Source organism: Melopsittacus undulatus, chromosome 2, assembly GCF_012275295.1.
Source record: "Melopsittacus undulatus isolate bMelUnd1 chromosome 2, bMelUnd1.mat.Z, whole genome shotgun sequence".
Taxonomy (NCBI): domain Eukaryota; kingdom Metazoa; phylum Chordata; class Aves; order Psittaciformes; family Psittaculidae; genus Melopsittacus; species Melopsittacus undulatus.
The window spans coordinates 29397452-29410214 of record NC_047528.1 but is presented as its reverse complement, the minus strand read 5'-3'; the positions used below and the strand labels follow the sequence as shown (position 1 = coordinate 29410214).

General features: G+C 46.2%; 1 protein-coding gene across 4 annotated transcripts in view; it reads right to left on the bottom strand.

Moving 5' to 3' along the window:
- Positions 1-1139: 1139 nt before the first annotated feature.
- The window catches only part of TSC22D1 (TSC22 domain family member 1), a 94828-nt gene continuing 83204 nt past the window's right edge, over positions 1140-12763 (bottom strand). For 2 of the 4 annotated variants that reach the window (XM_034060236.1, XM_005147685.3), the window contains 2 exons: positions 3653-3704; positions 1140-2589 (listed from right to left, as the gene is read on the bottom strand). In XM_034060236.1, coding sequence (XP_033916127.1) covers positions 2332-2589; positions 3653-3704 — 310 coding nt within the window. In that variant the 3' untranslated portion in view covers positions 1140-2331. Of the gene's footprint in view, positions 2590-3652; positions 3705-4112; positions 4381-12763 lie in introns of those variants that run through there. The other 2 variants (XM_034060237.1, XM_034060238.1) reach the window with 2 other exon arrangements.

Below are 12763 nucleotides of genomic sequence, written 5' to 3'. Positions count from 1 at the left end.
TCTAGTGGAAGGTGTTCCTGCCCCCGGGTAGGGGTTTGGAACTGATGTTGTTAAAAGTCCCATCTAACCCAAACCATTCTGTGATTGTATCATGCTATGAAGCTGCACAAAATTTCTACCTCCTGATCCTCACATAGAGCAAGTGGTCATGCAAAACCCCATGAAAAACTTTGTAATTAACCCTTACAATTTAAGTAAAATTAATTCCTTGTATTCAAATTTTAGGAGACAGCTTTTATAGTCAAAGTACTGTCCCACTACTCAGAGAACTAACCATTGCCTCTTCTTGCCAATTCTCTGAGCATCCAAGAGTCACATCAACACAAACACAGCCCACTGTAAAACTGCAAATTCCTTCACTTCCCTGGTTGTACCCTGTCAATCACACTAGAAATCTAGTCATTCACCCAGAGATTTGTAGGATTAGATTCAGTTGTATTTTAATCATCATTACAAAGGAGGACACAAGTACTGTTTTTCAAACTGAAGGGAAGGTTTTGTCTTCACTCAGAACTGGCAACCTTCCTCAACAGTTTCAGAAAGCAGCACTAATACTACACGCCAAGTTCACATGATTCCAACTCACAAAATAAGTATGGAATGATCAAAGCAAGAGCTGTGGGGGTGAGTCCTGGGATACCAAGATCGCAGTCTGGTCTCATCACTGGATGTTTCTGAGACTGACCTGCTAGGGAAGCTGCAGTACTTCCTGCCTTCATCACCCCAAATTGAGAGTGCTGGAGCTGCTGCCCACATGGAGTGACCCATGCCCAAGCAAGGGCAGTTTGCCGCTAGGAAACAACTGCTGCATGAGGCTTATACCTTCATGGCTCATCATACAGCAGATATCTGTGCTTCTGCTGATGTGCTAGTATATAGAAAGCACCCTAACAGTTCTGAGGATGCAGGACTGGACCAGAACAAGAAGCTTTGCTTAGTCAAGCCCCCTATTCCCACCTCCTCCATTTGCCTTCACACTATGATTTTATGAAACTGGAAAGCAGGAGCTGCATTTTCAGCAGGCACTAAAGCTGATGGGCAGGGTCTCACTCTGCTTCCTGACCTCACTGCTCATGTAAAAACTGCACAGCAACATGCTGGAAGTGACTGCAGTTAACATTAGTACAATATACAAACAGTGATTTATCAACATTGTATGCTTTATTGAAAGTCGACAAGTGCAACAGTTAAATACAATGACGTGTTACAACTGTTTAGAGAACATGCACAAAAACATATGCATACTACTATACAGATCATATGCAAAAAATCCATACTGGGAAACCCAATTCCTTTTTTGGGGTTTGTTTTTATATATATATATATTTTTCTTTTAAATTCTTTGCTAGCAGGGTTTGATATTTTTGGAGTGGTTTTTCCTGTCCTGAACCAAACTACAATGAACAAAGATTTACTTCAAGATAATCAGCAGCCAGGGAACTTCAGAAGTTACACAAACAGCATAAATCTGCCAAATTCTGAACAGTTGCGTAGGTGCATTCTTATTTATGTAGCATAAAAAAAGAGAGACTTTCCAAACTTCTTCAGATCAGCCAATGAAACAACTAAACTTCAATCTGTACAACCTAAATAGTTACAGTTTTCTATTTTACAAAGTAATTACACTAAATACACAAATATACAGTAGGCAAATAACCTTCATTGTAATTACCCTATGACCCAACTGTACGTCACCTACCTGCTTTCTATATATAATACAGCTTTATGCACCTGTCCACTGCTTCAGAAAACGGTGCAAGTATTTGCACTTAAGGTTTCAGGTGACAATTTAAGTGTTAAAACACTGAATTTACCTTTCTCCCTCTTCCTCTTAGATCCTATGCACCAGTCCTCACTTTGGAACCCCAGCGCACTATGGGGGATTGAGCCATCTCTTTTTACTCCAGTCTATTTCTTCACATTTCCAAGCTGGAAAAGCACTTGTATCAGTTATGTCACTGGATAAGCAGAAGATTTTAAAACAAACAAAAAAAAATCAGGCATGCAGCTTCGTTTCTCAGCCATTTGCAGAAGCTGCTCGAGTCCCCAGTGCACTTGTGCTAATTCTCTGGAAGAAGTTTATGTTATTCAATCAACCTAAGAACAAAGACTCCTTCAAGCCAAAGGGGGAAGGGAGGGAAGAGAGAGGCAGATGAGTGCGTAATACAGGGGGGGAGAAGCTTCTCCTGATGTGTGCAGGGCATGGAGTCCTCAGTCTGGGTTGCAGTGTGCATTGAAATGGATGAAGGGTGGCTGAGGCAGATTCCCGCTAGTCCTTCTTGCTCTGGGCAGTCCAGAGGCCAGCGATCACGACGGCAATGACATCCTGAACTACGCTGAAGGCCCTGACCCCTGTGATGCCGGCTGAGCAGGCTGCTGTGTTGTCCCTTGTGACTGGGAAGAGGAAGGCGGGGAACCAGTCTGCAGCTGCGCTTGGAACTGGGCAAGCTGCTCCGGGCTGGCAAGTGTTTTTAGCAGAGTGTTTTCTTGCTCCAGCTGCGAGTTCTTCTCTATCAGCTCTTTGATTTGCTCTTTGAGGACCTCCACTTCCTCCCTTACCGCATACATCAAGTGACTCTTTACCAGATCCTGAAACGCAGAGGAGACTGTGCGTTAGGAAAGCAGCGCAGCGCCAGGCGCGGGCTTGCACCCAGCGGATCCACCATGGCAGAGCGGTGGTGTGGCCTCAGCTCTGCCCGGGCAGAGGAGAGCATCCCGGTGATAGCCACAAGCGCCCTGCTCACCCCATGGCCATCATCCCTTCTGCACACAGGCTCGGGCTGGGACCGGGCACCACAAGCGAGGGAAAGGCGGGATGGGGATGGGGGGGGTGGTGGTGGTGGTGAGGGATGGGGTGTGTGTGTGTGTGTCAGACCCCGCACACGTGCGGCGCCGCGCGGGCAGAGCCCCGCCCCCCGCGCACCGGCTGTAGCCAGTTCTCAGCGCAGGTTGCCGCATTTCCCTCCCTCCCGCCGGCCGCGCGCGGCCGCGGGTGACGTCAGAGCGCGCTGCGGCCAATGAGCTGCCGAGTTATTTATAGCCGGGAGTTAAAGGCTCGCAGTTTGCCTAGCAACAGCGGGCAGAGGCTCCCGTGAGAGCGGCTCCCGGCTCCGCGCCGCTAACAAAGGGCGGACGGGCCCCGGTCCCGGCACCCGCGGTGCCCGCGCCGGCAGCGGGAGTCCCGGCCGCGGGATGCGCCTGCAGGGGAGTTGGGAAATCAAATGAGAAGCCCCCAAAAGCATCTCTTCTTGGGAACGGGGATGGGGGGGGGGGTTAACCCCCAAACAGCTGCCGCGTTCTGCCCGGCAGCGCCCCTCCCCCGCAACCGTACGGGGCCGGGATCGATCGCTTCGGGAGGCAGGAGCCAGAAGCGATGCCGTCACTGCTCCCCAGCATCGATGGGGAACGTGCGCCTTCCTCCCCCCGGGAAGCCTTTCATCCATAAAGCAGCCACCACAGGCAACAAACACCCCTCCACCACCCCCCCCCCCCAGAGCCCCTCGCACCAAACCGAACCCGTGCCTCCTACTCCCTGCCCGGCCCCGTTATAAAACGGCGTCCGCGCATGGGTTAACCCCCAGCGCCCGCCGCATCCCCATATTGTTTACTGCTTTGGACACGAACAAGGCGTTATGCCTCAATCGGTACGTACCATCGCCTGCTCAATTTTGTTGTCGATCGCTACCACGCTTGCACCAGAGGAGCTGCAAGAGAGAAAGAGAAAAAAAAAATAACATTAGCAGCGGCTGAATTATTTACGAGCCGAAAGACGCGGGCATTGGCAGCCAGCTGGCTGGGAAAGCCATCCTCACGCTGCCCCACCGGGATGGGATGCTCCAATGCAGCAAAGCAACCTGTGAAGCCACCCCGAGCCCCCCTCCCGCAGCTGGGTCACATATCCCGACATCTCCCCCTGCCCCAGCAGACCACAAAGATGGAGCTTAACCGCGAGCTGCGGCAGAAGCGCTCCGCGCCGGGGAGGGCAGCCCCGCCGGGCAGCCGAAGGGAGGCGGGCGGGCGCCCGGTGCTCCCGCCGCTGCTGCGGCTCCTCCGGACAAAGGAGGCCGCCCGGCATCCACCGGCAGAGCCCCTCGGACACAACACTTATTTACCTACTGTCGAGCCTCAGGGAAGAGTTGTCGGTACCCAGCAAGGACGATAAGAAAGAAATTGAGAAGTGTCTTAGTTGATAAACTCCTAGATCCATTGCCACTGGTCTACAACATTGGGCATTCATGCAACCGCGGCCAGAAACGCTCCCCGGAGAAATGCGGTCTCCCCGTGTCCGTACGCGGGCGGCGGGCGACGGGACCCTGCGGGGCGCGGGGCTGCGCGCGGCCAGCTCCGAGGTCAGCGCTCCGCCGCGCCGCACAAAACCTGGACATCCCGGCCCCCCCCATAATTTATGCGCCGCCGCCTCCGCCCATTGGCTGCGCCGCCGCCGTGGCCACGCCCCGTTCCCCCGCTCCGCCGCATCTCATTAGGAGCCTGCCCCCCCACACCCCACCCGCCGCGCAGCCCCCCGGGCCGGCAGCACCCCGCCCGCCCCAACCCGCGGGTGCCGAGCGCTCACCGAGCCGATCTCCGCCGGCAGGGACGGGCAGGGCTGAGGCGATACAACACAAACCACTGCCACTGCAGGGGCTCGCAGCGGCGGGGAAGCCCAGCGCGGCCCGGCCGGCTGCCAGCCTCCGCCACCGGGAGCGCGGGCCGCGCCGCCGAGGGGCCGCCCGTCGCCGCGCCGACACCGCCACCTATTGGTGCCACTGCCGAGAGACACGGCAGGCCGGGACACCGGCCCCTGCCACCGCAAATGGCAGCCCCGCGGAATAAACCCACAGCCACAGCGGGACGAGCACACGGATGCGCACACTGATGCGCACTGTGGCTAACTGCTCCGAACTCCTACAGACCTGATCAAGCAGCAGCAGCAATCCCTTTTTATCCCTTACACGGGCCTTATTAGGCCATAAAACCATTTATGAAACAACATTCATCCATCAGCTCATCCACAAAAAGGGCACACAGCACAAACCTGCAGATTTCTAATAACCCAGCTGATATTCTTCTACAATAATAAGGAAAACGCGTATTCACTCATTTTTAGGTTGCACCCTTGGTACTTAATTTAGGAAACATACTTCTGCCACCCAGCTGTGCTGTACTTCTCAACAGATGTACATTCTCACGTGTCCTGAACATAGACACTACAGCCCCAGCCTGTCCCACCAATCCTCCCTACCAGTAACAGGTTAGGATACAACCCAGGGCTGAATTAGACCACCACAAAACACTGCCACAAGAAAGAACACTATTTCTAGATCTGCACTTTATGAGGCATTGTAAGACTTAACAGCATGAAAATAAAAAAACAACTCGTTCTCTACATCAAACTTCTCCAGAACTGCCAGCGGCAGACATGTCATAGGTGCTGCTCCCAAGTGAAGCAGGAAAGCCAGGAGGCACAGGATAATCATCTTAAAGCTAAATTTACCATTTGCGTATCTGCATCATCCTTCTTAGTTTATTTATGTTGTCCTAGCCTACTCTTCCTTCATTCAGTAATGCCAGCAGAGTAGTACAAACTAATCCTATTCAAAAGAGAGGTCACATTTAAGAATTGAGCTCCTCCCAGTCGCTCTCTTGACACCACATAGAATGCACATCCCACAAGGGCACAGCTCTCATCCTTGGGCTGCTGGTACCTGGGGAAGTTGCACAGGACAGCACCTCACAGGCTGAAAATTAAACCGAGATTTCAAAACAAAACCCTTGCCTGTATTGACTTGAAAACTTACTAGCAAGTAAACTAGAAGCAATACATTAAAGTATACACATCAGGCTCCAGCTTCCCTCCTGCCAACAGACCAACACCCATAACCAGATACTTCAACTAACCCCTTTCTTTGCAGGGGTTACTTAATACACACAATGGTATTCACAGAATCAGTTATGTTGCAAAAGCCCTTTAAGATCATTAAGTCCAACCATTACCCCAGCACCGCCAAGTTCACCACCAAACCATGTCATTAAGGATCTCATCTACACAGTATTAATGCTTTCAGGAACGATGATTCCACCACTGCCCTGGGCAGCCTGTTCCAATGCCTGAGCACCCTCTCAGTGAAGAAATTTTTCCCAATATCCAATCTAAACCTTCCCTGATGCAGCTTGCAGCCACTACCTCTTGTCCTATCACTTGTTACCAGGGAGAAGAGACCAGTGACCTCACTCCATCCTCCTTCCAGACAGTGATGGAGAAGAAGCCATTGTATTCAGTGACTGAGCTGTTATAACAGCTCCAAAAGCACATCATCTGTACTCGAATCTCTATCAATTCTTGCCCTAGACTTGATCTAAATTAATGTTTTATGAAGGGTTAGGCTGGAAAATCAGCAGTGTCTCAAATGACTCCTCCCAGTGGCAGTTACTCAGGACAATTGACAAAACTGCAGCTGGACATAAACTCAGGAGCAATCTCCATCCCTTGAAGCTCTTAGAACAGAACACGGCAGAGTAGGTGTGAAAAACAAGTCCTATCCTTGCTAATCAAGTCCTTATAAAGTAACTCCCTTGAAGACAGCACATTCACATGCCTGACAGGGACTGGAACGCCTGCTCTGCTGTTGCAGGACAGATATTTGTACATATTTTCGTTGGTACATGTAAAAATAAAGTCATGGATGCATTCCAAGATGACTGTTGCTGCTTCCATAACGACTGGTAATTATTAAATGCCATCATTCCATTTATAACAAAAATGGTATGATTCTCAGACAAAATTAACAGTAAATAACACTGCCCTCTTTAATCTATATTAATGTATCTTCATTAAGAGATACAGGTATCATCCTAAATACAATTCCCACTAAACTCTCTAACCATCCTCCATTAGCTTCAGTGAGCTTTCAGCAAATTCCTGCATTTATTTTTAGATGCCTACAAGCAGAGTTGTGATTCAACAGAAAGCTGTCAGCTGCGTAAGTAGGACTGCATGTTAATGTGCATACTGCTTAGCCCACCCCATAAAAAAGCAAACCAAGTGCCCCTTTATGGCTGAGAAAGCTCTGAGCTTTCCAATCTAGCAAATAAACCCCATGTTCTTCACCCCTAAAACTGGGGGGAAAGCACCACTAATCTTTGGTATTCTCACCTCCACACCCCATCCTCTGCCTGATAAGGACAAAGACTCAACTCCACATTTAAAGGCTGGGGTTTTGCTGTTGCATTTTAAAATATATTATTTGTGAAATCAAACAAACTATGGAAGATATAAAGAAAATAACCCTCCAAAGTCCCTTTCCCCTTGCTTACTCATCGATTTGTCTTCTCTCCTGCCTTCTCCATCAAGACATTCCACAAACACTTCACTCAGATTATGCCTAGTCCCTTACAGCACTAGAAGGGACTCCGGATGACTACTGTGTTACTCAAAACCTTCTAAACATCTCTCTTAACACCTCATTAACAGGTACTACAAGATATTAGACTCCTGCAAAAGCTTACAGTTTCGCATTCCTAGTAGAAGAGGTGAAAAAGATTGAATAATTCCTCACTTCTGTAAAGCCTTCTGGCTCTGCACTAGCCTGGACCACTTCATACCCCTGTCAGCCCAGGACAGGAGATGAGGGACATCGGTTGAGAATCCTCAGATCACACACATCTATGGGGCACCCCAGGTGTTGACAAACTGCATGAAGTAATAAAGACTCAAGATGCGTTAGTGAGAAACATGCAAGGCAGAATACAATGTACTGCTGAGCAAGCAGCCCACCATCATCTTTGATCCTCGCATAAATTAACTGCTGAAGTCAAAGACTTTTTAGAAGGCTTCACCTTTTGTAGTGCTTCAGTTCTTAAACACCGTTTCTCCCACTAAATATTTTCCACTTGTCTCAATTTAATTATGCTAAGCACTTGAAAAAAGTGCCTTTTATCTTAAGCACAAATGAGGTAAGCTGCAGCACAGAATCATTTTGTCTCTACTCAAGTCTGGATTGGTACATTTCTGTGTGCCTGCTAAATTATTTCACTTAAAAAAATAATCTTTCAAGTACCTTGTCAATGTACATGCCCTTTAGATGTCAGCATTAAAAGCCCTAGACAAGCATCTCCTGAACTTAAAATACATCTCGTCTCTTGACTATGTTGCAAAGAGACCACACCAGAAGCTGTATCAGAAATGGCAATTTCTGTCACAGCACAGTTTCGTCTGACACTACAGACATGCTCAGATCCTGTGAGCTCCAAGTGCAGATTTCAACTACAAAATAAGAGTAATTAAGAGGTTAACAGATAATCATCTGTTATTTACTCGAGATTACAGTAATTAAGATCATACATGACATCTGACTTTACATTTCACTTGGCATCTAAAAATGCCTTAACATTAATAAATGTAAAATTATTTGTGTGTTGACAGCAACGTCTCCCCCCAGTATCAAACTCATGCAAAGTTGCTCCAAACTAACAACCTGAAAAGAAAGCTGGCTGCAGCTGACATCAAGGACTAAAGGATTATTTATTTCAATAGGCTTTAATTTCTTTATCTCAGTAAAGCTACAAGATAGGCTGGAGATGCTGCCCAATGAATGTTTTTCCCTACAGTAAGTAATTAATTTTGATTTTTAACAGATTAAGGACTGAAAATTCACATTCAGATAGTCTAAATAAAGACCACAGAATCTCAGCTAGCTTCCTTTTCCAGCCCCAAACCTGTAGCTGGGATCTTGATTTAAAGAAATAATTGAGAACTTACTGCTCAGCTCCAAATGCTAACATGTATTTCATTTCTAGTTTGAATTCTGCAGATTACAATTTACATACCTCTGCTAAATTGAAGAACCTCTTGCTACCAGATATTACTCTGTCAGTTTCCCTAAATGTTCACTTTTCCTCCCCCACAGTGAAGTTATCTGCATCTATAATTCGCTCTACTAGGAATTGGGTTTTAGTTCTATGAAAAGCAGATAAAAGGGAAAGCTATAGAAGATGTTAGTGAAATGAAGTGCTATACTTGTAAATGTGTTTGGGGTTTTTTTTTCCAGATGTGCAAGCATAACTAAACAAACATTCAATGGAAATAATACATACACCCTACTGGGGCTCTGGAAATAACCTGACAGTGTCTCTGATCACAAGAAATATCATGCTGTGAGTTCTGCACAGAAGACAGAAGGCTGCATTTTAAAGCAGAATATAACCATGGAAGATCAAAAGACAAACAAGGAGCAGTTCTCACTAGCTCCTCTGAGGTATCTTCTCTCTTTTACAGGTAACTAATTTCTAAGTCAACCCCATTAAAAACAATTTAATGAGATTTATAATGATTCTACCAGTTTTAATGTTGACAGAATAAAACATAAGGTTTACATAACATCAAGTACCTCAATACAGACAGAGATAACCCATTCTCTACCAAAGAGAACTCTACAAGCAAGTGTGAGACATCTTACAGCTGTTTTGATGCTTGGAGAGGGGCATGTGATACCCCCTTTTCTGAGACTACCCACAGCTGACCATCTAGCAATGCAGCTGGGATGCAGTACCCTGTTTTGTGCACATCCATCAAGTTTCAAAGTCTCCTCAGAGTCAGGCAAGGTCTATCTTAACTGAAAACCTGAAATTGCATCCAGATGCTACACCACCTAAATTTAAGCAGCTATAAATTTGCAATGACATCTTGTTTGGAAATCACAGGCATTGCTAAATTCATATCCAAGATTAAAATGAGTGAAAAATTTAACATTATTTAAGTGAAAAGCCCTCCTCAGTATCCCATAAACTGCCCTTGACCAAGGTCTGCAAGTGGGAAAAGATCCACCAACCGTGTTAGCATGCTGAAAGTTTTAAGTGAGACACCTGAGCCAGGAATTGATTTTCTTTCCTCCAGAGAGCTGCCCACAATGTCACTCTGCATGCTGACACTATCCCCAGGATGGAAGGGAAGAAAAGAAACATTTAGTGCCATAAAGCAGCATATGTAGAAAAGGAATAAAATGTTACAATCTAAGTTTCACTACCCATAGCATGGAGCTGAAACTAATGCTTCCTTTATGTGAAATTTGGTTTAAATAATTTTAGATTTAACTCATAAAAAGAGGTTGAATTCCCCAGTCTTAAACGTAGCTTTCACATGCAGTGCTTTTCTCAAAGCCAAGGAGAACACATCGAGGTAAAAACCACTTACACCAGCATTTAATCCCACTTGTTCTAACGGTACAACAGACTTTTCAACCACGTACTCCAAAAGAAGAAGAAGGGAGGAAACAAAGTCACTGGAGCATTTCAAGTTGCACCTAACATAACAAAAGAGACACAGCAAATACAGGAAGTGGTTTGGCACAGTGACATGTTTGGAAAGCTGAAGTTCTCTATATCAAACAGCATCTCTGACCCAGGAGGGTCTCTGGGACAATGGCTGACACCCATCCACCCCACCCTGCCTTGATGGCATACAGTGGGATTTAGTCATCAAATTAAAACCCACCCAGTTTAACCTGGAACTGAGAAGGGTCATCTTTGACTATTAGTCTTTTAATGTCTTGTATTTCCTTAAGGCTGCAGAAAAGTCACACCAAGTCACACGAAATGGGAATACCGTTTTACTGACTGGTGATAGCTGTGGAAGTGGGAGGTGGAGGACGGTACATCCTTACATTTCCCCTGTCTTCAGCCCCCCTGCAAAGCCTATACCCTTTACACTTTAACTACTTAATCCTTTCTTTTCTCTTTTCCCACCTCCCTCCCCTTTTTCTAATTGCTCCCCTCTAAACTATACTTGAAAATCTCGGATCAGTTAATAATTTAGTCACACTTACTAAGAAATCATTTATATGGTGTAACAGCTGGCCTACACTTCTCACGGAATATCATTTTCCCTTTGATGGCCCCTTTTTGATGCAACACTTGAAATTAAGCCTGTGTTTCCCACATAAGTATATCACACTAGAAGCCAACTCAGAGTCGCTAGGAACAAAGCCAAAATCCCTGCAATCAACCAGTGTTGTCATATGGTCTTCAGGAAGTTTGGAATGAAGTTCCTTACTCCAGCTGCTATAGAAAATAATAAAAACAGTCAACAATGATCAAAGGAAAAAAGTACAGAAACAAAAGGTAAGGTGAGACCACAGCATGGGAACAGAACACCTGGGAAGTGGAATACAATCTGGCATGATTGACGATGAAGATCCACCACTGCTCAGCTTCTGATGTGGCAGATCACTCATTACTACCCTGTTGTGCAGAGCCATTTTTAAGACCATTCTGTTAAATAATAACAACCTCCCAACAGTGCAGCTAGTTTACAACTGTAGTAGAAAAGAGACAGTAAGGTGAGAGTTCAGTGCCACTTTTCTTCCTCAGCAAATACACTAAGACCTCTCTCTACCCAGTTATCCATTGAAACTCCTACAATTTCAGTCTCTTTGCAGTCACTGGCAAATGGCTTCAAAGGTATTAGCAGTATTAATGAATAAGTAGATGAATGACTCGTAGATTAACTCCCCTGACTCTAATGTGTGTATATTACACAAATCTATAATACCCTATTGCCTAATTTCTAAGTGGTCAAACACTCCACTGCATTGTGCCTCAGCTCACAGTTTATCATCATTTGGTGACTTCCCAAAAAAAATGAGAGAAAAGTCAAGACCTGCTGTCCCATCCAAGCAGAAGTATACTTTAATAGGCTGAATTCACTCCAATGTATTTAAAGTCATTCCATTCTGAACAGAAGTTTGCATTTATAGGAATTACAGGAATCACCTCCACCTATTCAGGAAGCATGGGGGCAATACCCAGAAACCCCTTAAGAATGTGACCTGATTTACCAGATTTATTATACAGTCAGTGTACCCCAAAGTCTTGCTCCGCTTTGTCAATCATCAAGTTGGGCATTTGCTGGACTGCTTCCTGCCCAGCCTGTGCTTCCCCTTCACTTCCTGAGGATATGAGAGGAATCAAATGTACGCTCATGTTTTAACTCAGTATAGCACTGAGAAGCAGGTATAGCTAGACTCTGGAGTAGAAAAGTACTCCTAGGCTTCTTAATCCAGGGGCTGAGTCAGTCACATAAAGAGACACAAATCCTGCTGACTCACAAATGCAGAAATCCCAACAGAATTATCTCCACCCAAAGCATTCACTCTCATGCTGAAGGAAGGAATTGTAGAGAAATACTGATTTGAAATAGAATGCAAAGTACCTGGGAAACTACCTAATACTACGAAATGGGGTGTGCTTAAAAATGACTTTAACATTACCTAGAGACAGATAAACAGATGTTTTAATCTGACCTGACTGTGCCTTATGGCTTTAGAGAGGTATTGCCCACTGCAGCATAACACCTTGTTCCTGCAATCCTGCCACACTGCAAACTGAAGAGAACAGTCAGAACGCAGATGTGTGCCAGCTCAGCAGATTTTGAACGTGTCCCTGGAGCACCTTCTGGGTCAGAAACTATAAATGGCTGGCACAGGTCCACATCATTTACAGAAGGCACGTCTATCCTGAAGTCCTAGTTCTCCTTCATGTGGGACTCAGCCCTCCTCAGTACCCTATTGCTCCTCTAAAGGAACCACAGGCAGCCTGAAACCCTCATGCTCCACAGGGCTTCATCTTCTGGCTTACTAACAGACATCTTGAGACCATCGGCTCTGTGGTGGCCACACGGGGCAGACACCACTGACATTTAGCCATCTTTGAGCCAGGCATTCTGCAAACAGCAGCACATATAAACTTAATGCACAACATGCGAAGGAAA